The sequence below is a fragment of the Lissotriton vulgaris genome, chromosome 11 (assembly GCF_964263255.1).
Source record: "Lissotriton vulgaris chromosome 11, aLisVul1.2, whole genome shotgun sequence".
Lineage (NCBI taxonomy): Eukaryota > Metazoa > Chordata > Amphibia > Caudata > Salamandridae > Lissotriton > Lissotriton vulgaris.
In genome coordinates, this window is record NC_141699.1 from 995,959,913 (window position 1) to 995,986,101 (window position 26,189).

Sequence of the window (26,189 nt, forward strand, 5' to 3'; positions counted from 1 at the left end):
ACTCCCATGATGCTTTATATTTTGAAGCCCACCCGTTAGCAGCTGGGGGTCAGGGTTCTCATACGATGGTACAGTATGGACCCTGAGCCCACGCGGCACCCTCTTTACTTCGACATAGCTGGTGAGGCTTGTGGCTTCCCACCATTTCCGTGTTTCACGTTCGTGCAATCTCTCAAGTTTAACCATCATTTCTTTTATTTTAACGTTCTGTGGGTCTGTGGCTGGCACTTCTTCATTGGCCCTCTCGCGTCTTTCACGTTGTTTAAACATGTCTTTGGCCGCTGTGCGGCGTTCCGTTTCTGAAAACATGCTGCCGGTTTTTCAATTGCGCTTCTTTGCAGGTTGTAGTGCATGCGCAATGTTTTTATAGGCTTGCTTGTGGTGTCTGTGTGAGAAAATGGTAACCCCCCGACGCTCTGCCCAAATGTCCGCTCCCTCAGTTCGTTCCCTCATACGAGATGTACTTCGGTAGCAGGGAAAATTAAGTCGGACGGCGGTCCGCTTACCCGTCTCGGTGATTTCCGACTCCAACGAGGAACCACGGCACACCGGCGTCCTCCAGGATTCCGCTCGTACTTCCCAAAGCGGGGGTGGACCAATCCGCGATAGACCTTCCTGCTGGCTGGCGGCTGGGCGGTGCACAGAAAACAGATGAGTTCGCCGCTCCTTTCCTTCGTCGATTCTGTGCACTCGCGGGCAGGTGCTGTCAGTGGCTCGAAGGACGCCGCGTAACACTGCGCTCGAACACCTTAAAGTCCCAAGGAATAATTGACAGCACTCGGGGGTACCTTGTCTCACACAGTAGTTTATTTACTACAAGCGCGCCACAGACGCGTTTCGGCTCTTGGCCTTCGTCAGTGTGTAATTTACATTCAAAAACACCGGTGCATGATATAGATTATAATAGTGAACAGGTTACACCTCTCAGTCGACATCGACAGAGGACCACAGTTCTCCCAGCTACCGCGGGCGCCATATTGTAACGGCAAAACTTATACAAACATTTGTATTCAGCATAACTCTACTGCAATATATATATATATATATATATATATATATATATATATATATATATATATATATATATATATATATATATATATTCCTTGTACTCGTCCTACTGCAACGGAATTTCCTTCCAAATATAACCATGGACAACAGACTACGTTCTATGCCATACTCCGTTTTTTCTTATAGATGTCAAATACATATTATCATTGTGCAAAATAACGCCAGCAATTACATACAATTTATCAATAAATATTTTTAATAAATATCCTCTATGAAAAAATCCAATCATTTTGAGTACATTTCAAAAGAATCATTTTAAACACGACTCAGTAAAATCTGTGCTAAAAATTCCAAGGATAAAAACCAATTGTACCTCAAAATTAAATGAGATCAAAAGATTAAATACAATTGTTAGTAAAGTCACTGCCTATTCAATAAAAGAAATGTAAAAAGATGTCCAAAACTTGAGACCCCTCCCAATTTACATTTCATTCACCATGGCAGTAAGCGATTTATAATATATTGCACAAAATTCCAAATTATAAGAGTAGCAGCAATGACAATCGGACGCTTAGATATAGCCCAAGTGGGCATTATATATATTGACCATGGTTAAGGTGCTATACGCTTTTAAATATGTGCCTCCCCTAAACCAAAAATTTGCAAAATTAAAGTTAAAATACAATTACATTCTTTAAGCAGCGACAGGAAATATTCAGTAATTGACACTATGAGAAGATAAATTCATAAAAAACAAACTTCTTATAATTTTCATAAGTATGTATAAAAATCTTCGCTGGAATTCAATCCATTGGGGCTTTTAGTGTCCATTTCTAAAACATATTTAGTTTCCAACTTTCTTAATCTCATGTCACGATCACCACCTCGTCTTGACGGGGGGATACAATCAACCACAAAATATCGTAACTCATTGGATTTCTTGGCATGGACAGCATCAAAGTGATGGGCAACTGGATATGACTCATCTCCATTATTGATAGCGCGTATGTGCTGGAGTATCCGCGTGTGGACCTGTAGTCTTGTACTTCCCACGTCAGCACATACACACCAAAACTCCGTCTTACAGGTCAATTTCTTGTCGATCTTAGTAGGCCTGTTTTTAAAAGGGGTATAAAATTCCGTTTTGTTCACACCATGCTTACCTGCTTTGCAGGAAGTACATTTAATGAAACCCTTACTGCCCATAATCCATGAGGAAGTTGTATTGACCTCTGGACTACTGGAGACCAGCGTGTTGCTCATAGAGTTGGCCTTCCTAAAAGTTAAATTTGGCGAGCGACTAAGTCTTTCTCCCAGTATAGGGTCATTCCTAATAAGAGCCCAATTTTTGTTAATGATTTTTCTAATAGCATGTTGTTGATTGCTATATGTTAGAATAAGCCGCAATGGTTGCTCTTTATTAGGAATGTTACTACCTGTGCTCCTGTCTAACCAATGCCTGAGCTCTGCCCTCCGCATTAGCTCTGATGGTGGCTTTGTCAATTACATCAGGACTGTACCCCCTCTCAATGAATCTGGAACGACATTCAGACTGAGCCTTAAAACAGACTATATCTATATCTAGGCTGCAAACCCTTTTAATCCGCAACATATCCCCAAAGGGGATGCTACGGATTAGATGTACTGGATATATACATAAATGTGGCTTTCATTTGAGGTTGATATGATACCACTGAATTTTGTCTTTATATTTGCATCTTTACCTTAAACCATTAGTATCAGCGGAGGACGTTTTGCAATGGACTTGGACTTATACTGAACAAGTGTGGAACATGTATTGGCAGTACCAATCAATCAAGCCCTTGATTAAATGTAATAGGTTATCATGTGAAACACTGGCTCTAGTAGCAGCAGAGCACAAGAACTCCTATGAAGAAACTGGGTAAACTTCAGTGTTTGTTCCCCACAGTACAGTGTGTCCAGAGAGGGTCCGTATTGCATTTTAGTCAACTTCTGGGAATACAATATGCAGATTTTTTAAATTTGGGTACAGTTGTCCCTACTAGAAAAGTACACCTAACAACTCGACATGGAATAAACAAGTTTGGCAGTCTGGCCCAAGTGGACTTTGTTCAACAGTGTGTTCAGAGAAGCCTTCGCTTACACTAAATACAGTAAATCAGGTAGAACTTAGCTAGGGCAGATAAGTGTCATGAAGAGAGAAACACCAAGGAAATCAATTTAACACTCATATTTCGGCACATGTATTAATGAAAAGATATAATTTATATTCATGTAAAGACATTTGGTTGTCTTCTTATAGCCCTTCACGGGAACAAGGCAATCAAAATCAGGGACAGAGCAAAATAATCTGCCAACAAGGTTTTACAGCAATGAATCCCGTACACGTTTTCTTCTCACAACAGTAATACTGATTCCTGGAGCAACGCTAACTGCTAGGGGAATAGAATGAAAGTCACTTTCCTCCTTCACACATTGCATTCACGCCACTGAAAGCTTTTCATCGCGGATTAGTACAGTTGAAGAAAGCACTAAAATCCATAACCCCATTTCCAGTATGATCAGTTCACTGCAAGTAAGGGACGTTTTTAAGACAATATCCACAGGTAATGGCAGCAGCATGGTGGGAAGGGCACATGATACAGGTCAGCAGGCTTACAGAGGCATATGACAGCAAAGCCTCACTGTTTGGCAGTTTGAATTCCTACCTCCACCTACACGATGTGATGAAATCACAAAGCTGTATTTTACACCATCATTCTGGAAACTTTTAGTAGGCAAAAGGAGAGGCAACAGCCTCTGTGGTTGGATGAGCATATGCTTCCAGGAGACGTAGGCTAAGGACCCAGTTTTCTTTCCAGGGTTACATACTTTTCACATGTCCGGAGTACCTTCATTGTCAGGTAGAGCAAAGGGGGGATTAATAATCTTAACCTGAAATACTATACCCTTACAAGTAAGGCAGGTTGGCTCTTTAAATAGCCATTTCCAGCTACTCCAACTTGACCATAGGAAAGAAGAAATCTGGCTCATAATTAAGTACTACAACAATTAATTTGGGAGAAACATGAAGTCAGTGGCAGAAGAACTAGCTAATGAGATAGAACAAACCATTTCAAAGATAAATAGGGCCCTCGTTAACATCATGTGGGTGGAGGATTTTAACATGCATCTTTCTAAGTATAGCAAGGCTATGGTGTGTGGCTTAGACGACCCCCATGGTAACCCTCTTCCACATTTCATGAATAACGAATATGGCAACGCATTAAATAGACTACTACATAAGTGGAATCTGAGCATAATTCATGATATAAAAGCAGGTGAGATAGGGATAACATTCAGGAGGGGAAATCAAGAGTCTACGACTGACTTCATCCTAGCTTCTGCCACGTTAAATGGGAAAGTGGCCCACATGGTTAACCTATTCTCTTGTCATAGCGATCATGCTATCTGATTTACACACTTAAGTATCCTATGTAAAGCGAAAGAACACCAACAGGTAATGAATAACATAACCCTAACCAGGAAAAACGGCTATCAATTAAAGTGGACAAAGGCACAGAAACTGAATTTGGTCCCCCGAAATACTAGCCCAAGCGAGGGAAAAAATCACATTGTTTGGAGGAGGGCTCTTCCCCTTCATTCCTAGTCACCCAGTTTAGAGTAGGCCTGGGCATTGAACTCCGCTCAGTTCGTGGAGTTTGCAGAGTTTTCTGCACTTCACAGAGCGCAAGAAAACTCTGTTTCGCCCGAGCTGCAGAAAGACCAGAGCGAATAGCAGTCGCACAACACTCCGCCACTTGCGGAATTACACGGAGTTTATTTGTAACTTCGCGAAGTTTCTCATTGCCTAACTCCGCGAACTACGCCCAGGCTTAGCTTAGAGCCCTCTTGATGGCTCAGCTTAGAGCCCTCTTGATGAAACTAAAAGAGGTTCTTACTCGTTTGAAGTCGCCAAACACTATCCCTACCACTCGTTGGTTTGATTCATTAAGCTCTACAGCTAAAAGGGCCCTTGTCAGTGCTTTAAAAACCCACCCTAGAGATCCCGTCACGATACGACTATTACGTAATGACTATAAACAAGCAAGAAGAAGAAGAGGATCTTAGGGAGCAGGCCTGGGAAGATCTCGAACAAGCGGCTATATCAGGTAATAGGGATTTTTCAAAAGTTTTAACTGCCCCTTATTTTAAAGATTCAACAGACCCATCTCTAAATACACATGTAGACAAAGAAGCATGGGTGGGACATTTTGAAAATCTCTTTGGTTCCAGCACCTCCCTACTATTTCTACCCCCTGAGCCAGACCCCGTACCCCATGACAGGCTAAGCTTCTCATTATTTGAGGTTATAAGTGGGTTGGTGGCTTGCACCCCTGGAAAGGTTTCGGGCCCAATTGACCTTTTCCACGAGAATTACGATATGTGGGTTCCCCTACTTACAAATGTCTTTAATACCATTGTGGTAGAGGGTCCTCCATCACCCTGGAAAAAGAGTGTAATAGTTCCTATATACAAAAAAGGAGATAGGGGGTCCCCAAAGAACTACCGCCCCATTTCCCTTCTGGGAACTGCCAATCTTATGGCACGACTTTTATTAGCCAGACTGGAGGTTTGGGCAGAAGAACATAGCATTTTCATGCAGGCACAATATGGTTTCAGGAGGGGAATGGGGACGGTGGATCAATGCCTAAATCTCTCATTACGCATAGATAAATACACCAAGCAAAAGGCGGGAAGATCTACATGCCTTCATGGACTTGACAGCAGCTTTTGACTGTCTCTCCCACCAGAAGCTGTGGCCCATGATGGAGGGGATGGTGATAGATCCTCTGATAATCTGCTTAATTCGCCAGCTATATGCCAATGCCACTGCCTGTGTACGGTGTGGCATGAATAGGGAATGCGCACGTTTTTTCAAGATCGAGAAGGGAGTAAGGCAGGGATGTGTCCTCGCTATGTTGCTCTTTTCCATCTATGCAAATGGAGTGGAGGCCGCCCTGACCACCTCACCTTTGGACGCGCCTACATTTGATCCAACCCCCTGGACACGATTAAAAACATCTACTGTGCAAAAACTAAGGCTGCAACAACCTACAGGGCAGGAGTCTGGGGGATGGCAAACATATACCAACTTCAGAAATTAGAAGATAGCTTTTTCAAAAATCGAGTATCATTACCACATTCATTTTCAAACCACATATTACATTTAGAATTGGGGAGACCCTATTTGATTGATTTTATAAGACTGTCTCCAATCCTGTTATGGCTTTCAATCTGGCGTAGGTCCACTGTTAATTTACCGTAACGTATCATTAAGGACTGTCAGAAATTGGATTACTATAAGAGGATTGGTTGGCTTAGATACATAGAGGCAGAATTGACTAAATTGGGGCAGGGCGAATTATTTCAGGATACCAACTCCTGTAGGAGAGTTTTGAGGCAGAAAATATTTGAATTATTTATGCAGAGAGCTAATTATTCTGGGAGGGGAAAAACAACAACTCCAAAAAAACATCCCTTGCATATGACCTTTCTCCACCAAGATCAGGGAAAAGTTTTTCGTACTGCTCTTGTATTACAAATGCACAGCACATATTCATTCTATTGCGTTTTTGACTGAACTGCATCCCACTGATGTTAGGGTACCCAGAGAGGAAATATAAACACTCAGATGTGTCACCCTGCCCATGCAATAATCAGTCTTCTCAGTCAGATCTACATCTAATATTTTTCTGCAAGTACTATTTTAATGGAAGAAAAGCATTTATTCTTCCAAGTTTAAGGCCCCATACATTTACACAAAGTAGGGTGGCTCTGTATGTCCTAAAGGCTCTCCCAGATCCGTTTGTGTGCTTTTCTCTAGCTTCATTTTTGTGGGCCTGTAGGAGAAAAAGAAAAACTCGGGGGCTGTTGTCTTAAATAGCAGCAATTAGGATAAAACTGGACTCTCTTACGTAACATGGGCCTCAGAGCTACTAAGAGACCATTAGGATTTTAATTGTTTTTTAATGGTTTTATGATATCTCTAGTACGTGTATGGCTAATTTGATGAATTTGTTTTAAGCCTTTTGTACACATGGTTATATAAGTTATTTTTATTATTTTGGATGAATTTGTGCTTATATGATCGGTTTTAAAAGATCGAATGAAGTTTTGTAAATTGTGACAAGCATAGGGATCCTCTGACCATCAGAGTATGGCATCCAATTTTCAATAGGCATATACCATGACCTACGGTTTGCAGTATAATGATTCAGGGTACTACACAGACCATGAAGTCCTAGAATACTTAGCAAATTTCTTATGGTCTGTCAGTCCATACGGTCAGAGAAATTTAAGATAAAATGGTTTGGCCTTATTTAAACAATATATATATATATCTTGGGGTGAGTCCCCTCCAAACTGTCACAGATTGGGTCATACTAAATCAGTACTTGTCTGCTCAGTGTAACACATGCTCCTTTGTACCTAGAAAAAATGAACTACATCCTTATATATTGATATCCGTCACTATGATCTATATACCCCAGTACAACGTTTCTCATCCTATGGTTGTTCCAGCATATGACTGTTCAGCACCATGTTTTATAATTAACAAGAACTGAAAAGGAGGTAGATTTTTCTTTCAATTGAGAACATGAGGAGTCTCCTCTTTCAAGTATACAGACTTATCTATGAAGTAAAGATATGGTTGATAAAAAAAAGATGTGGAATAATGAAAATAATTTGATACACAGTCATCCTTTAGGCCTAGGGAAGACATTGATTGTCTCAGATTTGACAACACGACACTGAACATAGGTTTACCACTGATATTTCAAAGCTTATGAAACAAGCTAAACCTCAAGTTTGCATAGTAGTTTAGTGTCTGTTTATTTTATACCTGGGAGTATCGAGAGCTGCTGACACCTGCTGCTTTATACTGCTAAATCTCTCATTGTTGGCCTTGGGGCAAAGTTGTTCGCTACTCATGCAAGCACGGACCCTGGGAGTGGGCATATTCAGTCTTACCAACTCAAAAATATCTGACATACCTTTTGTAGACACTAAGCGTTCGGTTGATGTTCATAATGCATAGTGAGCGCAATTGGCCCCCCCATTCATTCTTTCCAAAGTTTGCAATCAGTAATTTAACTAGTCATCTGACTCCAAATCACTAGGAATGCCTATTCTAGAGAGTAATTTTAGTTATAGGATAGACAGCGCATGCGCTGTCTTATAGAAACATGTTGTATTCAATCTGTGGGTTCCAGCCCGCTAACAGGCCTACCATTTGCTCGATCCAACGTTGCTCTCATATTCTTTCTCCCTGTTTGTCCATCGCATGCATATGGTAATGCCTACTCTTCTCTTTAGCCCTCTCTGAGAGCACGGACCAATTATTATTTGTTTTTCAGTACTCTACGCAGTACTCGTGCTTCAACAGGATTCATCTCCTCCCACCCACCCCCACCAAAATCCCCATTGTTTTTCGTAACATCTGCACATTTTCGATTTGTGGTTAATGCCGAGTGTGGACAGCAATAGGGCACAAGTATCTTTTACAAACAACAGCAACAAGTTTAGTTCTCTTGCTCCATCTCCTCTTAGCTACCACCACCCAAACCCCCATTGTTTTTCATTATGTCAGCGCGTTTTTGATTTGCTGTTAATGCAGAGTGCAGACGGCAACAGGGCAGAGGTATTTTTTTTTCAAACAGCAACAAGTTTTGTTCTTGATTAGCAGTTGCTCTGAATCAAGCGACCACATGATCTCGACCAGTCCGCTAATTTGGCCAGTTCCGGCAACTCCAATAGAGGGAAGCATTTTTAGCAAGATTGAAATTTATGGTGAGTCGTGACTGCAACTTCCCCACACCAACATAAGTCCAAGTGTTGGTCCTGTGGGCAGTGGGCTTGGTGTGCTGCACAGGTAGTGTATATTCATTCTGATATAATCTATTTTGGAGTTTGTCACATAACAAAAAAGAGACAAAGCGAACGCTGCCAGGACTGTGCTAGGGTACTATGTTTAATTGTTTTTTGCTATATCATATGAACTATCAGTAGCCGGATTCCGTGTCTAGCTTATCGTCATTGATCTGCTGTGCATTAGGAAAGCGAGCCACTGAGAGCAACCTGTGCCACAGCACACAGTGCTCCGTCATTATCTGCTTCTACGAGCGGTCCGGGGGCTGAAACATAAACCGTGGAACGGCACCCCCTGAGCACAATTGTGGACTACTACTTTTATTGTTTTACTTAAAATGGGACCGTACAAACGGTTGCAACACATCCAAAGTTCATTGAGCAACAATTTTTTTAAATAAAACAAGTCACAATATGCAACACTTTCTATTGCAACCAGGTGTTAAATCATACCTATACATAACCGTCCATCAATTGGTTGAGTCAGCAGTCATTAATACAACACACGGCTAAAATACATTAGCAATGACAAAGCCTATAGCTCTAGATCTGCAAAGACCTACTAGTTTTGCCAATGCTCGTTTTTTCATGTTGCAGGGGTAGTTTGATTGCAAAGGCCTCCTGTTAAGCTATGCTGGGGGCCTAGGTCAGTGGGATGTATGGATGTGCTGTCTAGTGTATCGGCTTATCCTCTCGGGGCAGCAGCTAGGGGTGAATGGTACCTTGATGGTTGTCCATTATCTTTAAGCTTCAGTCCTCATCAATAACTTGCAGAACATGGTAGTGCACAGGCATACCCTGTCGTAGAGTACTGGTGGTCTTCACTGTGCTATGGCCAGCCCTGACTGAACATCGGACCACTGCTATGAACTAAGCAAACATGTTGCCTTGCTTGAGGTGGTAGGATTGCTGAGGCATTCAGGTGTTTTTTTGTAAAGAACTGCGTGCTGGAAAGGTTGTGATGCGAGGAAGCTGGGTCGCTTGACCTTGTGTCGATAACGCAGTCTAAGCTCCAGACGCTGGTTGGCTACCTATCGAATCAAATGCTGACTTCATCCTGGTCTTTCACCCAATACATCGCTCTACATCCCTTTGGCTAGGTTGGAGCTATAGAAATACCACATCCATAAATACATTCAAACCCCATAGCAGGCAGGATAAATTCAGAGCTATCCCTTGCCCACAGTATGATCTTTGAGTTAATGGTTAACGTGCTCTGTTCCTAGTGGGATTTACCCATTATAGTCTCTGCCCTTTCTTGCTCATATAATTTTCCTTGAGACAGTTTAACCCCCCCACAACCTTGCTTTGATCTCTTGCTAATACTATTGTGTACTTCCACTCCACAGAACTAAATGGCTTTGAACCTACTGACTCATTGCTGATCACCTTTTACACCACTGATGACACTATTTCTTTTGTTATTTGAACTTGATCTTCCACCCCTACTCCCTACTGAGCCTAGTCCCTTGCTTCTGTTCTCTCCTATGTCCCTTTCTTGTTCTGTATCCACAGCCCCGGCTCCTTTAGGCCTAACTGTAAACCTAACCACATGCACAACTTAAGATATCTGAATGCTAATGCTTGCAAGATATACAGACTTGGCTAGCTCTGCTGGGCTCAGCAAATAAAGGAATATTCTGCTGCCGAAGTTTTCAGACAGTCATTATCTGTACCTAAAATTACAACCTCTGCAACAAATCCACTATTACATGTGGGAGCTTAATTTCTGTTATCATGTATAGTTATGGTAGTTGAAGGTCGGGGCAGTAATTCTGGGGTAGCCTTCTAGACAGATCTGCTGCAGGCCTTTAAGTTCTGTCACCTGATACTTTAACTAGGAAAATGTTGAACAGAGTGTGTGGTGTTGGGGTTTCACAGGGTGGGGCTTTATGCTTGCAGTTAATGTGGGCCCGTGATGGTTTTAATGGCTAGTCATCTGAAAAACATAGCATAATTCAGCTCTTATCCATTAACCAAAACACTTTTCTCGATGATCGTCCGCAAGCCAAAACTACCCACTAATGCTCTTCTGTCTCCCTTAAGATAGCCAGTAACCTCTATCTGTGGGAGCTCAGAGCTACTGAACACCAGGGATCAAAACCCATTGCATCACGGTCCTTGAATCCAGTTGCTGTTTGAAGACAGTCGTTTTGCATAATGTTGCAAGTAATGCAGGTGTCTACTACAGCTACAGCACGAAATGCCATCCGATACTAGTACTAGCATCAAAGCCTCATCTCATGTGCCACTGCATAAGGTGAAAAGGTTGGTGATGTATAACCTTATTGCATTGAATGCTTTGTCTTAACTAAATGTCTGCTATCTGTGTAGCTAGTTAATACAAGGTGTACATGGTTTGCTGTGTTTTCCAATTAATTACACAGGAGCTTCAACATTCATCAGTACACAATATAATGAACATAGATACAGTTAAATCAGAAGATATGTATTTTGAAAGTTGGGTTTAGACAGAGCTTCAGGGTTAAAAGTTGTTAGGGTGCTTAACAAAACGCTCAGTAAAACATGGAAAGAAACCAAAATTGCAACTCAGAAAGCACTACTTCATAAGAAAGCAAACAATCTGAAAACAATACACGGGTGAAAATGTATGAAGTATTTACGGATATTAGACAGTTTCCAATGGGGTGCAGTACAGGATATAGGTGTAATCACACAGATGATCTAGAAAAAAATATTTAGATTTTGAGACCAGGATATGCATGTGTTCTTTAAGATGCGGATGCATTTTTAGACGCTTCTTGAAGATAAGTGAGAGCTTTGTTCAGAAACTCAAATGTTAGGAGTTTCAGGCAGTGGTCAGAGCTCAATGAAGGATAATTACTGGCAAGAGAAGTCCCGAATCTGACGGCCAAAATTTAAAGGGAGTTACGACTTATGAGGCCTCCTAGACCATTAGAAATGAGAGGTCGTTTAGATAAGCAAGGTGTATTGGTTTGCAGGTGTTCATGGAAGACAAGACAGTTTGAAATGTCTCCTTTAATTTATACAACATAGATGAGGGCAGGAGTACTACTCTCGGTTTAGAGGTGTGCACGCTTTTACTTGGACCAAAGACGGTCCTTTTCTTCAATTAATCATCACTCCATGAAAAAATCCATAAGAAACTTTTTTCTGAAGCATCTTTCAACTAAATATTTTTTATTTTAATGATCTTTTCTCATTAAAATTCATTTTTCAAATATTTGCAGATTTCATTATTTAACACATTTCACATCAACCTTTAATTTATAAGCAGCCAGAAGAGTTCATGTATCGAGGTGACATGATCAGATTCTGCTGAGAAGGTCATCGGTCTTGACTCAGAAAGGATTATTACCTTGGCTGGAGCAGAACTGGTTGATCTGCTCCTGCAAAAATGTAATACTCAGTCTACCATGAACAAAAAGAAACAAATAAAACAAAATAAATGTCTGTTTTCTGAGTCTGTAGAGTCAACGCCGTGATTTTCACAATAGAGTGGAAGAATAAATCAGCATGTGAGTTATGGTGAATCCTATGGTAAAGCCAATGACGATGGCTGCGGGAGAAAGTGAGTGACAGACCGCGTTGCATTGCAATAAAATAAGCTATAAGACATTCAGTCTGCATTTATGAGAAGTTGAGAAAAGGCAAACTTATTGTTATGAAGAAGGAAATCTAGTGAAATTCGTTTCTAGAGACTCTGCAGGCAGAAGGGCAGAATGGAGAAGTCGACAACTGTTGATGCTTTAAAATACATTTGCATGCTATTAATATATTGAGTTATGAATTCATCTAGGATTTTGAGGATGCGAAGAAAGAATTTGAGTTATAGTCAAACCTACACTGTAGTCTCTACAAGGCATGTTAACAGCCACTGAGACCAAGTTCCGGGTCTTCTTCATTTAAAGCTCGATGCAAAAAAGAAACAGAACCTGCAAGAAATCAAGCGCAAATATTCTAGCACTCTGCCACCCACCAGCCCGCACAGGACATTTTTTGAGGAGCTCAACACTCATTAGCTCGTTTGAACCGCCTATTTCCCTCATCCTACTTCAGGACTTAAATCTTAACCTCTATATCCATATGCATTCAGTTATTTTGGGAACACTCACTATACACATACACTACAAGGAACACTTTCAGCAGGGAAATCCTTTTAACAAGCTAGCCTTCTTTCCTTCAACCCTTGATTCGTTTCCCTCTGATCACAAACGAATATTTTTTGTTGTCAATATCATTCCTCTATCTCAATCCGCATTGGCTTTGCACCACTTCATCATTCAACATCATTTGACTACGTCAACAAAATCCTACAACAAACCACATTTTTGAAATACACTAAGCTTTAAGTAAGGAGGAGCTGTGAAGGAAATCAGCATCTCTATCCAAATTCTTTTTCTAAGACATGGGGACGCCAAGATATCCCCACTGGCCTCTAATAGTTGAGAGAAGGCCCTTGTGTGTCAGCCCTACGTTCAGTGCCATTTTCTGTACACTACCTTACTTAGGAGCATCATCTCATTTACCTTCTCCCACCACCTCTATGCGGACATCAAATAAATCTTTTTTAAGGCTTGTCCCCTTGCGCCAATCACCCATCACCGATCATCAATGTGAAACTTCTCTAAAATGGTTCTCTACTTCCACTCATATTTCGCACCCACATAACCTAGTTCTGTCCACCACCTCTGTAACCATGATTGTGTTGCTGCTATCTTTCTTAGCAAGAACTATGTGAGCTCTTTAGCCACCCCATGCATTTGGAAAAATAATTACTACCAGGTCCACTTTTTCACATTAGCAAGTAGCGAGGTAAAATCATGCCTATGTCACTATGCTTACCAATAAAGCACTAATTGATTAACTAGTGATTAGTAAACTAGATTGGTACAACAGCGTGCTAGTCAGCCTTCCTCAACGTTCCTTCATACCACTAGACAAGATGTTTACGTAGCAACCAGAACCTCATTCCCCTTGCTCAGACAAACACCACTCCCTTTCCTGAAGAAACTGGAGTGATGCAAGCGTAAAACACCACCCTCTACAATTTGTTGACAACTGCGTACTAAGTGGTCGTACTACTGTGCTAACATTCGGACAAGCAACACAGCCACCAAGGATCTATGATTGATCCACATGTTCATACCCAAACCACTGTGTGAGCAGCTATCACATTCCGATCTCTACATCAGCTTTAAGTAGTAACAGTCAAAGTCCAAATCAGCAGCAGAGGCCACAGGTTGATTCCTCAGTTCCAGCCACACAGCTCGAATCTGCAGTTACTTTCAAAGCTTCAATCTACAGCTATGTTCATGGCTTGAATCTGCAACCACGCTAAATCTTAAATGACAACCACTGCTATGCCTACTGCTTAAATTTAAAGGCAGGCTAACATCTTAAAACGTAACTGTCAAACTAAAATTAGCCAGAACGTCTAAAGTGGTAATTAACAAATCAACATCTGAAAAAGAAGCTAAATGTTTACAAATCACCATTCACAATACAGAAGGAGTACTAAACATTTGCAAAAACGAATACATGGACGGGGTTACCAAGCATCAATGAGCTCTTCCATGCTTAACTCGCACTTTGTTACGAGACTGTCAACAGGTATGACTGACTACTTTTTTAATTCTCTTAAAATAATGCTATGTAATCCCAGCCGCGTTTGAGTGGTAATCTGATTCCCTTTTCACTGTGTATGAATAGCATGTGACTTTGGCTCCACCTGATCTCGGTGTTTATTGAATTAACAGAAAGGCGTGGGATGCGAAGAAATGAGCAGAGTATAACTAGATGGCAATACAGAGCATAGTATAGATACCAGGACTCCCAGAAAAAACAGGAACCAAGCAGCCCAGCTACATGGAAGAACCAAAACAAGCAAACAATAACTAATCTAGGAAAAACACTCTACACTAATTGAAATCTGTTGCAATTCATGTGAGCTCCAATGTAACGTCCCTTGCATTTTTGTATTTCAGCATGTGTGGCACACCATGAAAAATGTATTCCGACACGTCACAAGAGGGGCATATGATGAAAGCATCCAACTTTGAAGTGGAAGTTTTAAAACCTGGAAATAACTGAGCAAAAAAGGTAAAACTGAAAAATGCTGAGAGCGTAAAGAGTGTACAGAAAATAAATCCACTGATATTCAAAGGTATTCACTGTATATGATTTTTATTTTTTCAAAAACCTGACTAACGTTATTTACCATTTTACCATTACTAGCGTTTTTGATCCTCTTTAAATAAAGTATTGACTTTAATTTGTGGGGCTCTGGCATTTATGACCACATCTTATAGGGCTCCGGTCTCATTAAATGTAAGATTGTGATATAATTTAACTATTTAGTGTTTAACAAACATTTTCACTGTTTACACCTCCTGGGTGCTGCGTTTTTGTAGTGTTTTAAGTTTTCTAGGAAGCCATGTCTTATAAATTAACACTTGGCAGTGGCATTATAGAATCAGGAGCCCTGAGCTATAATTCCTCGACCTTGTGTGTTACTAAGTTTCTGGACAGCTAAAACGTTAGCTCCTTGCAAGGTAAACGCACTGTAACAGAGATTCTCTTAGTCACACTCCAGTGGGTAATTCATGCCCCCATCAATGTAATTCTTACATTTATTTTCGTTAGTGTTTAATGAGGCGTGCACCCTGTGGCCAGCTCTACAATACAGAATCTGAAAGAAAGGTTTTAGATGTCATGTAACCCATAATATAAATGCACCACTATATATGCATATATATTTAAAATAAAGCTTATTCCTAACAATGGATGATTTTTTTTTCTCACAATAGTTTGGTGGTTTTAAGCATCTGCTGCAGGTAGTTTTCAATGCTGCTGGTCCTCGTTTCAATACTGGGCTAGACTGAGTGGCTGTTATTCTTCAGCTGTCTAACTGGGTAACGGGATGGATAACAACAGCATTTATCTCTATGTAAGGACACAATCAAGTTTGTGGGCGGCGATGTATAAACTGTAGACTGAAGCAATAATATAACTGAAACAAAAAATGTAATGCTTCTTCCCAAAAGAAATTAGTAATTTTCACCAACATGATTAAATTAACCAAAGAAGCCAAAGATTAAGCATACTGTGTAGCTTTGGGGCTGGATTAGAGGTAGCCGTATTTTCTTAACACACAAATCATACTTTGCCATCTTAAAGTAATTTAATGAACCAATTGCACTAATCAGCTAAAGGGCAGGAAAACTACTGATCAGAGGAAATCTAACCTATGGACAAATTGGTAGACATGTCCACATGCCAGAACCTTAGAGGCTAGACAGGCCAGGACACACTCATAAGTAAAGCCAGGTCCTTACATGACTGATTTAACGCTGCTGGCTTTTTAAACATAGCACTGAATCTGTTTTCCAGAGAGTACCTTATGAACAGCCCAACAACACAAGCACACCCTTACCATAAGTGCAGAGACCCATGCACACTGAAAGCCATGGGAATGTTATTTTTATTATTTTTCAGGGTCTAAGGCAGCATCTTTTTTTCATTTCCATCAGCTCCCATTAATTTATTATGAAATAAAGCTGCAGTAGTGAAAAGTAATCCCTTTACAAAGGGATTTTTTTTTTTTAATCGACAAGCAATTGGAGAGATAACAGCAGTGGCTAACAATAGCCCTCGTATGACATCGGAGGTCTACTGCTGCTAGGGGGCAGCTAGAAGCACAGCAGTCCAGGATTTCTAATGAAACATTCATTTTTCGGTACAGCTATTTTTCCAAGAGATCATACAATATTTCAGAAAATAGATACCGTTTAACAAGTCTCTTGAGCGAAACAGGATAATCAGACTGCAAGTGAAAGCAGAGAGAAACACCCAACTTCAAACATCATTCTTCCCAGTTCTTTGCATGGAATTATAGAATTGCCAGCACTCGCTATTTTTTTTCAAATGCTGGTACTCTTAAATATATTGCAGAAGTGCAGATACCCTCCCTTTCAAATTCAAGAAGTGCAGGTACTCAGGACTGGACAATACCGGTCTTTTTAAAGCACTGATTCTTCCACTAGGAACTACAAACTTTCAAATGCTAGTCATTAAGAAGGTGGTCATGACAGCCCAAGGGAGTTCAGTTGTGCCGCGTTTGGTGTCTGCCTCCCTATGATTTAGAAAAGGGGGTGGTGATGAACAGAGTGTCTGAGTTAAACAGACCACTCTTACCCAGTCCAAAGATCAGGGCTTGATCCATCACCGTTATTTATCTCACTGCCCCATCCCAGCTCAGAACCTGGCTATATGCAAATCAGTCTGCCTCCCTATGACACACATCTAAGAGCACAACCTCCTTTCCTGAGCATTTTCAATAAGATACTCTGCTTCATGCATAGACAATAACCAGCGATTTCTCTACGTGCTTCCTGTACTCATTGTACAGGCCGCCTATCATCCTATCCGCACCCTCACATAAAGCACCATTAACTCCTGGATACCTTCTTATTTCCCTTTCCCAACAATCTGCACACGTTCCCTTTCATTCCCTTTCATTTGAGTAATTTATAATGGCACGTTAAGCTGCAAAGCAAACCCTCATTACTTTACTCTCCCAGAACGATAATGCAATAAAGAGAATTGGAGAGCGGTGCAGATGGGAATGCAAACAGTAATGCCTAGGTCAAAAGAATGCTCAAATTCAAAATTTTACAGGACGAAAATATTTTGAAAAAAACATGCAACATGATGGAAAGCATACAAAAAAATAGCATTGCCATTTGATTTCTCAATGTAGAAAGCACACCCTGCCTTGGTACCTTTAAAAGTGTGTCAAGTATATAATGTGTCAGGAATTAAAACGTGCATTGAGGCAGGCAACAACAGACTGTACTGGTAAAATATTTGATAATGCAGAACGAGCCCTCAGTGACCCCCACAATCAAATCTCTTCTATCACCAGAACAATATGCAATATTTAGAACCCAAGTCTGGCGGCAACGATGGCTGGAATTGAACTTTCAAACGCTCCTTGGAGTTTAGGAAGGGACGAAATCTGCCTGCGCTCACTTCGACGCTCCGTTGATTTCAACAGATGCCGCCTCTCAATCAGCGTGTCACTCACAACAGTGGGTGATGCACGTCAAACCCTTCACACAAACACTACCGAGTGTGAACTTGGTGCACAACTGCTGTTTATGAATCGACGCCACTGCCGGGCGGGGGGCGTGCGCGCCTCACACCTGAGGGCGCAGGTGCCGTGGCCCTGCCCGCTGCCCCGGGGCCAGAACGGACTCAACAAGTGGCGCGTGTTACCTGGGCGGAGCTGGCGGCCACGGAGATGCAATCGATGAAGCTGCGCCTGAGGGAGAAGAAGGCCACGATCTGCTGCCAGCGCGAGGGCGCCGTGTCCGCGCGCAGCTCCTCAGCCGAGCCCCTGCGCGCCCAGGGCTTCGGGAACTTGGGGCCTACCGAGCTGTGGCTCGCGCCGGCGTTCCCGCCGCCTCCTCCTCCTCGGTTGCCGCGAGAGTAGAGCAGCGTGTTGTTCCCAAAAATGTAATTCATCTCTGAGGCTCTGCAGGTGGTTGCCAGGCAGGCAAGCCCTACTTCTTCTCCCCACCAGCTGCAGCGCGGTGAATGAGCAGGAGCGCTGCGGCTAGAATTACAGCAGCATCGCTCGCAAATCACAGGCACGGGAAAGCTCCATAAATGCTGGCCATTTTCCTCCTCCGCGTTGCCCGGGTCGGCGGTGCAGGATCGGTTTACCCTCCTCCCCTGTACCTGGTCCTTGTTTGAAAGGCAGAGCTCATTACTGCAGTCCGAGGAGGCAATCTAGCTTGGTTTTCTCTTTCATGAGGATCCGATGAGCCAGGGCTGCGGAGATGAAAAGCTGCTGTTCTTTTGTGAGCTGATAACTAGACAGTCTGAAAAGCAGGAAGTGAGGTCGAGGAGCAGGTAGGATGCTCTAAGCACTTGCCTACCGAGGCTCTCTGGGGCTGCCTGATTTAATGGCCCGAGTGTGTGTGTGATGGGGAGAAAGGAGGCAGGGTGGTTAGGGGCGGGGAGAAGGGATATGAATTACCAAGTCTCAATCACTGCCTTTAGTTGAAAAAAAAAAACATACTGGCACTCGCAAAACATGCATTAATTATAAATATGGCCGGAGCAAAACAGAAAAAAGTATACAGTAATTGCACTTATTCGCTGGCTCTCGTTAGCCCTCATTTGGTTCACGTTAAACGGTAGATAACTCTTGATAAACTTGCATACGAATACACTGTGCACTATTTCTGGAATCAAATTGCATCAAGCATTGATTTGGTGTTGGAAAAAAGCTAATGGTAAAAAATCTATTTTTAATGTACTGCAGCCATCCTCACCCGCATATTAGTGGTTAATCTTGTTAGGGAGTTCTCGGCAGTAGGGAAGAGAGCAGACACAGACAAATCTGACACACGCCAGCTCTTCATATCTAATGTTGACAACATTAGAACCATTACAAGCACACATCTATAGGAGATTATATTAGCAGTCAATTAAACTCTATTAAACATACAGTAAACCGATTTCTGCGCTCTCTCTCCACCTACCCACCAATCCGCATCAAAGTGCTCCACGTCCATGACGCACAACGGTCTTCCTTTGGTACAAGATGAGGCTGGCAAGCTCCTATGTAGCAAGTATTTATGCAATTTGCCTTACTAAAAAACTGTTCTCACATACACAAGGAAAACTTGGTCTAAAAGAGCATCCGTGCAATCAAAAGAAACTAATTGGTCTATTTAAAAATGATGATTTTAGAAAACACTAAGGGGCTGGATTTTTACAGCAGTCAGTCGGACCGCCGCCTTCAGATATGACCGAAGTGCTGGCGGTTGGAAAGTCCTCCGTATCAGGGCAGCTTGAGCTGCGGCCAAGGAAAAGGGCCGCAGCACAAGCTGCCACGATACAGAGCACCTATGGCACGTCCATTGACCTTGTGCCATAGACCATGTTGTGCACGGCACATGTTGCATGGATGTGAGTGGTGGCACTACATGTGCCCACAGGGCCACTTTACAGTGGCCCACGTCAGGTGGGCACCCTCATATCAACTTTCCACCATGAAAAGGCTGTCAGAAAGGAATATCGTAAACCCAATGGCGCACCGCCACCATTCAGGGATACGACTCCAACCGCCTCCCCGTCGGGATCTCCGATCCTGGAGGAGGCGGTGGCCTTCCTTCCAATCACTGTGGGTCTGACTGCCAGCATTGCAATCTGGTGGTTGGACAGAAGGGTTGTCAGTAGTTAGGCGTGACCGCTATCGTAATGAGGTAGTTTGGGGAAAACAAGGGTACCCCGTAAAGCGAACCTGGGGTTAAGTATTTAGCTATCATCATAATGAGGCCCTAAATGTGAAACTGAATTCATATATAGATATGTATTAAACATGATGTTTACAAACTCATGCAGCCATCTTATGCCCCCTCTTCCCAAATATTAGTAGAGGAATTGTAAGATATCACAAGCATTAATCAATAGGCCTGACTTTAGGCTACCTGTGGATGTTACCAAACACTTGTCTTAATGTACAAATGCAATTTGCAAGGTAAAGGATAAGTCCTACACACAGAGGACTACTCCACTTTTTCCTGCTCTTACTTTTATTAGGTAGTCCAGCTGGTATCCACATACCTTCTTAACAGAAAAGTTGCTGGAGGGGTTTCCCAGCAGGCAGCGCTTAAGACTTGTCTGAGGAGGGAAAACTAACCACAGCCTGATTGGGTGGCACCTCTGCATAGTAAGGGTGCCTGTATTGTGATTGGGCTGCTGCCAACTTCCGACCTTTATGAATATATGAATAAGCTGCCCCTCAAATTACTTAATCTTTCTTGCTGACTTGTATGCAGTGATCAATACTGGCTGCCAATGAGATTGACCCTATAACTACTCTCAAGACAGAGGCTTAATCTGGTGAGAACAACCTCTTTGCACCATCTTTTAATCTTTTTATCCATTTTCTTCACGGCTTGTCTGACCTTGCAGAGTACGACTGAGGAAGTTGACCGGCTTGCTATTTAGTCAGATCAAAGGAAATGTGTGGTTCATTTAGATTCCCTTGAGTCCGAGCTCTCAGGCTGCTGTCCCTGTATACCAGACCTACTCCGTGAGGTTGTCATACATCCAATGTGTACACGTGTGTAAAAACATTGGTTTCCATAGTCGTTCTGCTGATTTGTTTTTCTATTTATGGATTGCTTTGTGCAGGTTTTGAGTTTTGCAAACATCACAAGAACGCACAATGTGTAGCCAGTAACCTTGGTTTTACAACTGTATGAAGTTTTCAATTGCTCTGTCATATCCATTACTTCTCCTTAAGACTGATATTCTCATGGTGAAATAACTGGCTCGTATGATATTGTGTGAAAGCATGTTGCACTTTCCATTCTAATTTATTTTATACTATACACTGTTTATATTTTAAAACTGCTGGGTAAACACAACTTCTGCCTGAACATTTTACTTTGTTACTTGGATTATTGTAGTATTTTTTTTGGCAGAGCCATCGTAATCCTGTAGACCAGTGGCTGTTAACTTGTGGTCTAGGGAATCCAGGGTTTCCAAAAAGCCTACTCAGGGGGTTTGTGAAGGCTTAGAAAATTAAGCAATATTATATAGACGAGGAAGCAAAATGTAAAATTGAACATTTTAAAACCTTCTGTAAATGTGAAGGCATTAGAAATTGGGAGATAAACAATACGTTAGTACCTTAAGATTCATTAATGGGAGCAGTGCAAGTGCTTCAAACAGAACATAGCTTGAACAATGAGTGGCCTCAATTGAATTCAGAAATGCTCCAAACTTCCCATTAATATTAAAATGTTGTTTTCTTTTAGATTTAATGATAACATATTTTACCATTTCTCTATTTGGTTGATAAATGCTTGTTTCTGTGTTTACATTTATTGTTTTGCAGTTCAATGCATCACAAATGTTTATCCTGGGATTCTGGCCTCCGGTAATGACTCAGTAGAGGTCCGCGGATTCCAATAATTGTTCAGTGGAGGTACCAGATTTCCCATAATGATTAAGTGTGGGTTCCTAAAGTTAGAAGGTTAAGAACCACTGCTGTAGACAGATCTTAGACCAATAACTATGTGTAAATGCTGTATTTTCATAGGTTTTTAGCTGTAAATTGTATGCTGACTACATATGCAGCCAGTTATCATGCAGCTGCTGAGAATTGTGTGATCTATAAACATCTCATGACCATTAGATCTGAATCTTATGATCTCTTAAGAAACACGCTGTATGCCATATGTTCAAAGCCCTGAAGAAGTGTCAGTGGACATGAAACGCGTTGGCTATGAGGGTATGACATGTGGAATGTAAAGGAAATCTACTTGTCAAAAATAAAGAAGAGTATTTCTCTAAGAAACGGACACCCTGGGATTGGACGCTTTCTTTATGCGCTATTGTTTTTGCAAATTTATATGCCACTCCGATACCAATGTAAATAGTGCTGAAACTTATTGTGTTGAATGTTATACGATTTGTTCCTATTTTTAGGGGGAGTATAGAAGGGAGTACTCACTGGTTTCGTGCACTATCTAATAATCAGACACATTATTCCTTTGTTGTGTGCGGATTCAATCAGCCGCTAACCTCAGGTTTTTTTTTTTGTGGTATTTTCATAGGTGATAAAATGCATATAGTACGTGCACAGAAACCATCTTAATTCTCAAACAAAATGATAAACACGAGACCCTTTATTCTCTTTTGTCAACCAATGCACACTCCCAATTTGATAGATGACAGTGTACAGATTATATAAGCTAAATGTCCAGGTAGGAATCATTCACAGTATAAATTTTTAATCAACAGTGTCATAACTATGATCACTCAATTCAGGAGGGTAACCAAGGGGTTTCAACAACAACAAAAGTGAATAGTATCAAAAATATATTTTTATTTTTTCGTATAGTTTTATATATTTATCACTTTTTGTACAGAAATCCAAAAGTCTGGCAACATTAAACCACCGACGTCAAATATCACAAATCATAGGGTGGTATACAACACCTTTACCACATAATGGGGACACAATGAAAGGACCACATGCACAATCTTATATGTGCAACCTAATTCACACAGTGTTGTTTCAAGTGAATATATACAGTATGGTTGTATAAAAGGTGTTTAGGCGTCGACGTTTCGGTCCGTGTTGGTCACAAAGATCCGGAGGACCATCTTCAGGACAAAAAACGTTGCACAGGGGTATCTAATATAAACATAATTACATAACATTATCAGTGAAACCCTAGGGTACACAGATTTATTGGCAGCTCAAAACCAAAAACAAAGTGACAAAGCACTCGGTGTGGCATGCACCTTCAAACCACCACCAAGTGCACCTCAAACAACACGCTGATATATAAGTGCCAAAGAAAATGCCATCCATAGGACCACGTGACTAGTGCCTACATGTCTACATTACTAGGGTGCCAGAAAAATCAACACTTCCACCTCATAGAAATTTGAACGTGAGGTATATATCAAGCTTACATTACCACGTATAGCCTGTCTATAACTTACATGTAGCAAAAACGCCTCACAGGTCGTTCTGGAAAAACCAATAAATCAATGCATGAATAACGCCATGTGAGCTGGAGAGATAGTTATATAACTAAACATGCACGTGGAATCACTTACATACTAGTGGCCGCCCGAACCTCTGAAAGACAGACAAGTCCGTAATCAGGAGAATGCAGTCGCCAGAGTTACTTAGCATCCAATTATAACATGCCTCAAAAACTTACTTGACTAGCCAAGAGACGCCGGCTCAGAAGGAGTCCGTGTGTCTGCGCTGGTAGCACTTGCGGAAACCTTAATATTCCGCAAAATAAACAAAACCGTAATCAGGAGGCTGTACGCATCACAGGTACTTAAAGTCTAATATTTACTCATGCTTCAGACTTACTATGTTTGACGAGAGACGCCGGCTCAAAGGAGTCCGTGTGTCTTCTCCGATTGCACTCGCGGAGCCCTTCAGCTTCCGCAAACAACGTAAATAACGTTGAGCGCCATGACGTCACTTCGGCGGTGAGCTCGGCGGCCATCTTAGAGCGGTCTACCCGGCTAATTTATCTAAGGCTAACAGGACAGTGAAACGTTATTAACAAGGGAGGGATAACTAAAAAAAGACTCAAAACTGAAATACAAAAACACAGAAAAGTACTCTGCTCCACTCCAGTTACTGATGTATTATTACATACAGCCGTATGTAAAAGTCACAACTCGAAAAAACCTTACATTAAGGTGGCCAAAGAATGCCATTCAATAAAGGTATTCAACCCATTTTCTACAGTGTCGCATAACCAGATCAGTTTGTTTTCCCTTTGAGCAAGCAATTTATCCACATTGGGACGTCTCCTTGTACCCCTTACACACTCAATAACAAACCATTTCAGATCAGTGGGAGCATGTGACATGCTAATAAAATGCTCAACTAGTGGCGCCGTTTGGATTTTGCATCTAATGCGGGACTGATGTTGTGTTATCCGTTTCCTTATTTCCGGTGTTGTTTTTCCCAGGTAATACAGGCCACACGGACACTGGATGCAATACACCACGTTCTTGGACATACAATTAGAATGGTGTTTCAACGTAAACTGTCTCCCATTAATACAGCAGGTTTTTGTTACTTGTGTGGTCGCACAAGCTGTGCATCCACCACAGGGGAAATGCCCGACAATGGGAGCCAGGCCCCATAGGCTAGTTAGGGTATTGATCTTGGGTTCCCTATAGGCTTTGACCAAATGATCACGTAGATTCTTTCCTCTTTTGAAGGCAAATCTAGGGATGGCTAGTTGGGGTTCAACCTTTTGGATCAAATGCCAGTTGCGTTTGATAATTTTTGTAATTTCTGTGGATTCAGTACCAAAAGTCAAAACACAAGTTGTGGGCACTGTGTCTGGTATGATGTTAGGGTTAGGAGGTAGCTTTTTCTGTAGAAGGGCTTGACGGTCATAATACCAAGCACGTTTCATCGCATGCTTTACCAGCCGGTATGGGTATGACCGGGTCACGAGTTTTTCTTGTAAAATTTTTGCCTCCCTGAAATAGTCTTCCCTTTTGGTACAATTCCTTCGAATTCGGAGGAATTGACCGAAGGGGAGGTTGTCCCGTAAATTTCGGGGGTGGTGACTATTGTACCTCAAAAGGGTATTGCGTGCCGTGGGCTTAGTATATAAACTCACGGCAAGTGTCCCTTCAGCATGTATGATATTAAGGTCAAGAAAATTCAGGGCCTCACAGTTACTCTCCAGGGTGAATTGCAGATTTTCATCCTGTGTATTAAGCCATCCGTGGAATTCTTTCAACCTGTCTATACTTCCCTCCCAGACCATACAGACATCATCGATGTACCTTAAATAGTGAGACAGATTGGATACATAGGGGTTGTTGTCGTAGATAACTCTTTCCTCAAAATCTGCTACAAACAAGTTCGCTATTGTGGGAGCAAAAACTGCTCCCATTGCCACACCCTTCAGTTGGACAAAGAAGTCGTTGTTAAAGAGAAAATAATTTTCGGTCAATTCCTCCGAATTCGAAGGAATTGTACCAAAAGGGAAGACTATTTCAGGGAGGCAAAAATTTTACAAGAAAAACTCGTGACCCGGTCATACCCATACCGGCTGGTAAAGCATGCGATGAAACGTGCTTGGTATTATGACCGTCAAGCCCTTCTACAGAAAAAGCTACCTCCTAACCCTAACATCATACCAGACACAGTACCCACAACTTGTGTTTTGACTTTTGGTACTGAATCCACAGAAATTACAAAAATTATCCAACGCAACTGGCATTTGATCCAAAAGGTTGAACCCCAACTAGCCATCCCTAGATTTGCCTTCAAAAGAGGAAAGAATCTACGTGATCATTTGGTCAAAGCCTATAGGGAACCCAAGATCAATACCCTAACTAGCCTATGGGGCCTGGCTCCCATTGTCGGGCATTTCCCCTGTGGTGGATGCACAGCTTGTGCGACCACACAAGTAACAAAAACCTGCTGTATTAATGGGAGACAGTTTACGTTGAAACACCATTCTAATTGTATGTCCAAGAACGTGGTGTATTGCATCCAGTGTCCGTGTGGCCTGTATTACCTGGGAAAAACAACACAGGAAATAAGGAAACGGATAACACAACATCAGTCCCGCATTAGATGCAAAATCCAAACGGCGCCACTAGTTGAGCATTTTATTAGCATGTCACATGCTCCCACTGATCTGAAATGGTTTGTTATTGAGTGTGTAAGGGGTACAAGGAGACGTCCCAATGTGGATAAATTGCTT

At 41.7% G+C, this 26,189-nt stretch overlaps 1 protein-coding gene across 19 annotated transcripts in view; it reads right to left on the reverse strand.

Moving 5' to 3' along the window:
- The window catches only part of DLG1 (discs large MAGUK scaffold protein 1), a 1,304,904-nt gene that overhangs the window by 764,266 nt on the left and 514,449 nt on the right, over positions 1-26,189 (reverse strand). For 2 of the 19 annotated variants that reach the window (XM_086944271.1, XM_086944263.1), the window contains exon 1: positions 18,166-18,524. The exons of 14 other annotated variants lie outside the window; for them this stretch is intronic. In XM_086944271.1, the coding sequence (XP_086800397.1) occupies positions 18,166-18,414 (249 nt within the window). In that variant the 5' untranslated portion in view covers positions 18,415-18,524. Of the gene's footprint in view, positions 1-18,165; positions 18,526-26,189 lie in introns of those variants that run through there. 3 more of the 19 variants (XM_086944270.1, XM_086944269.1, XM_086944265.1) reach the window with 3 other exon arrangements.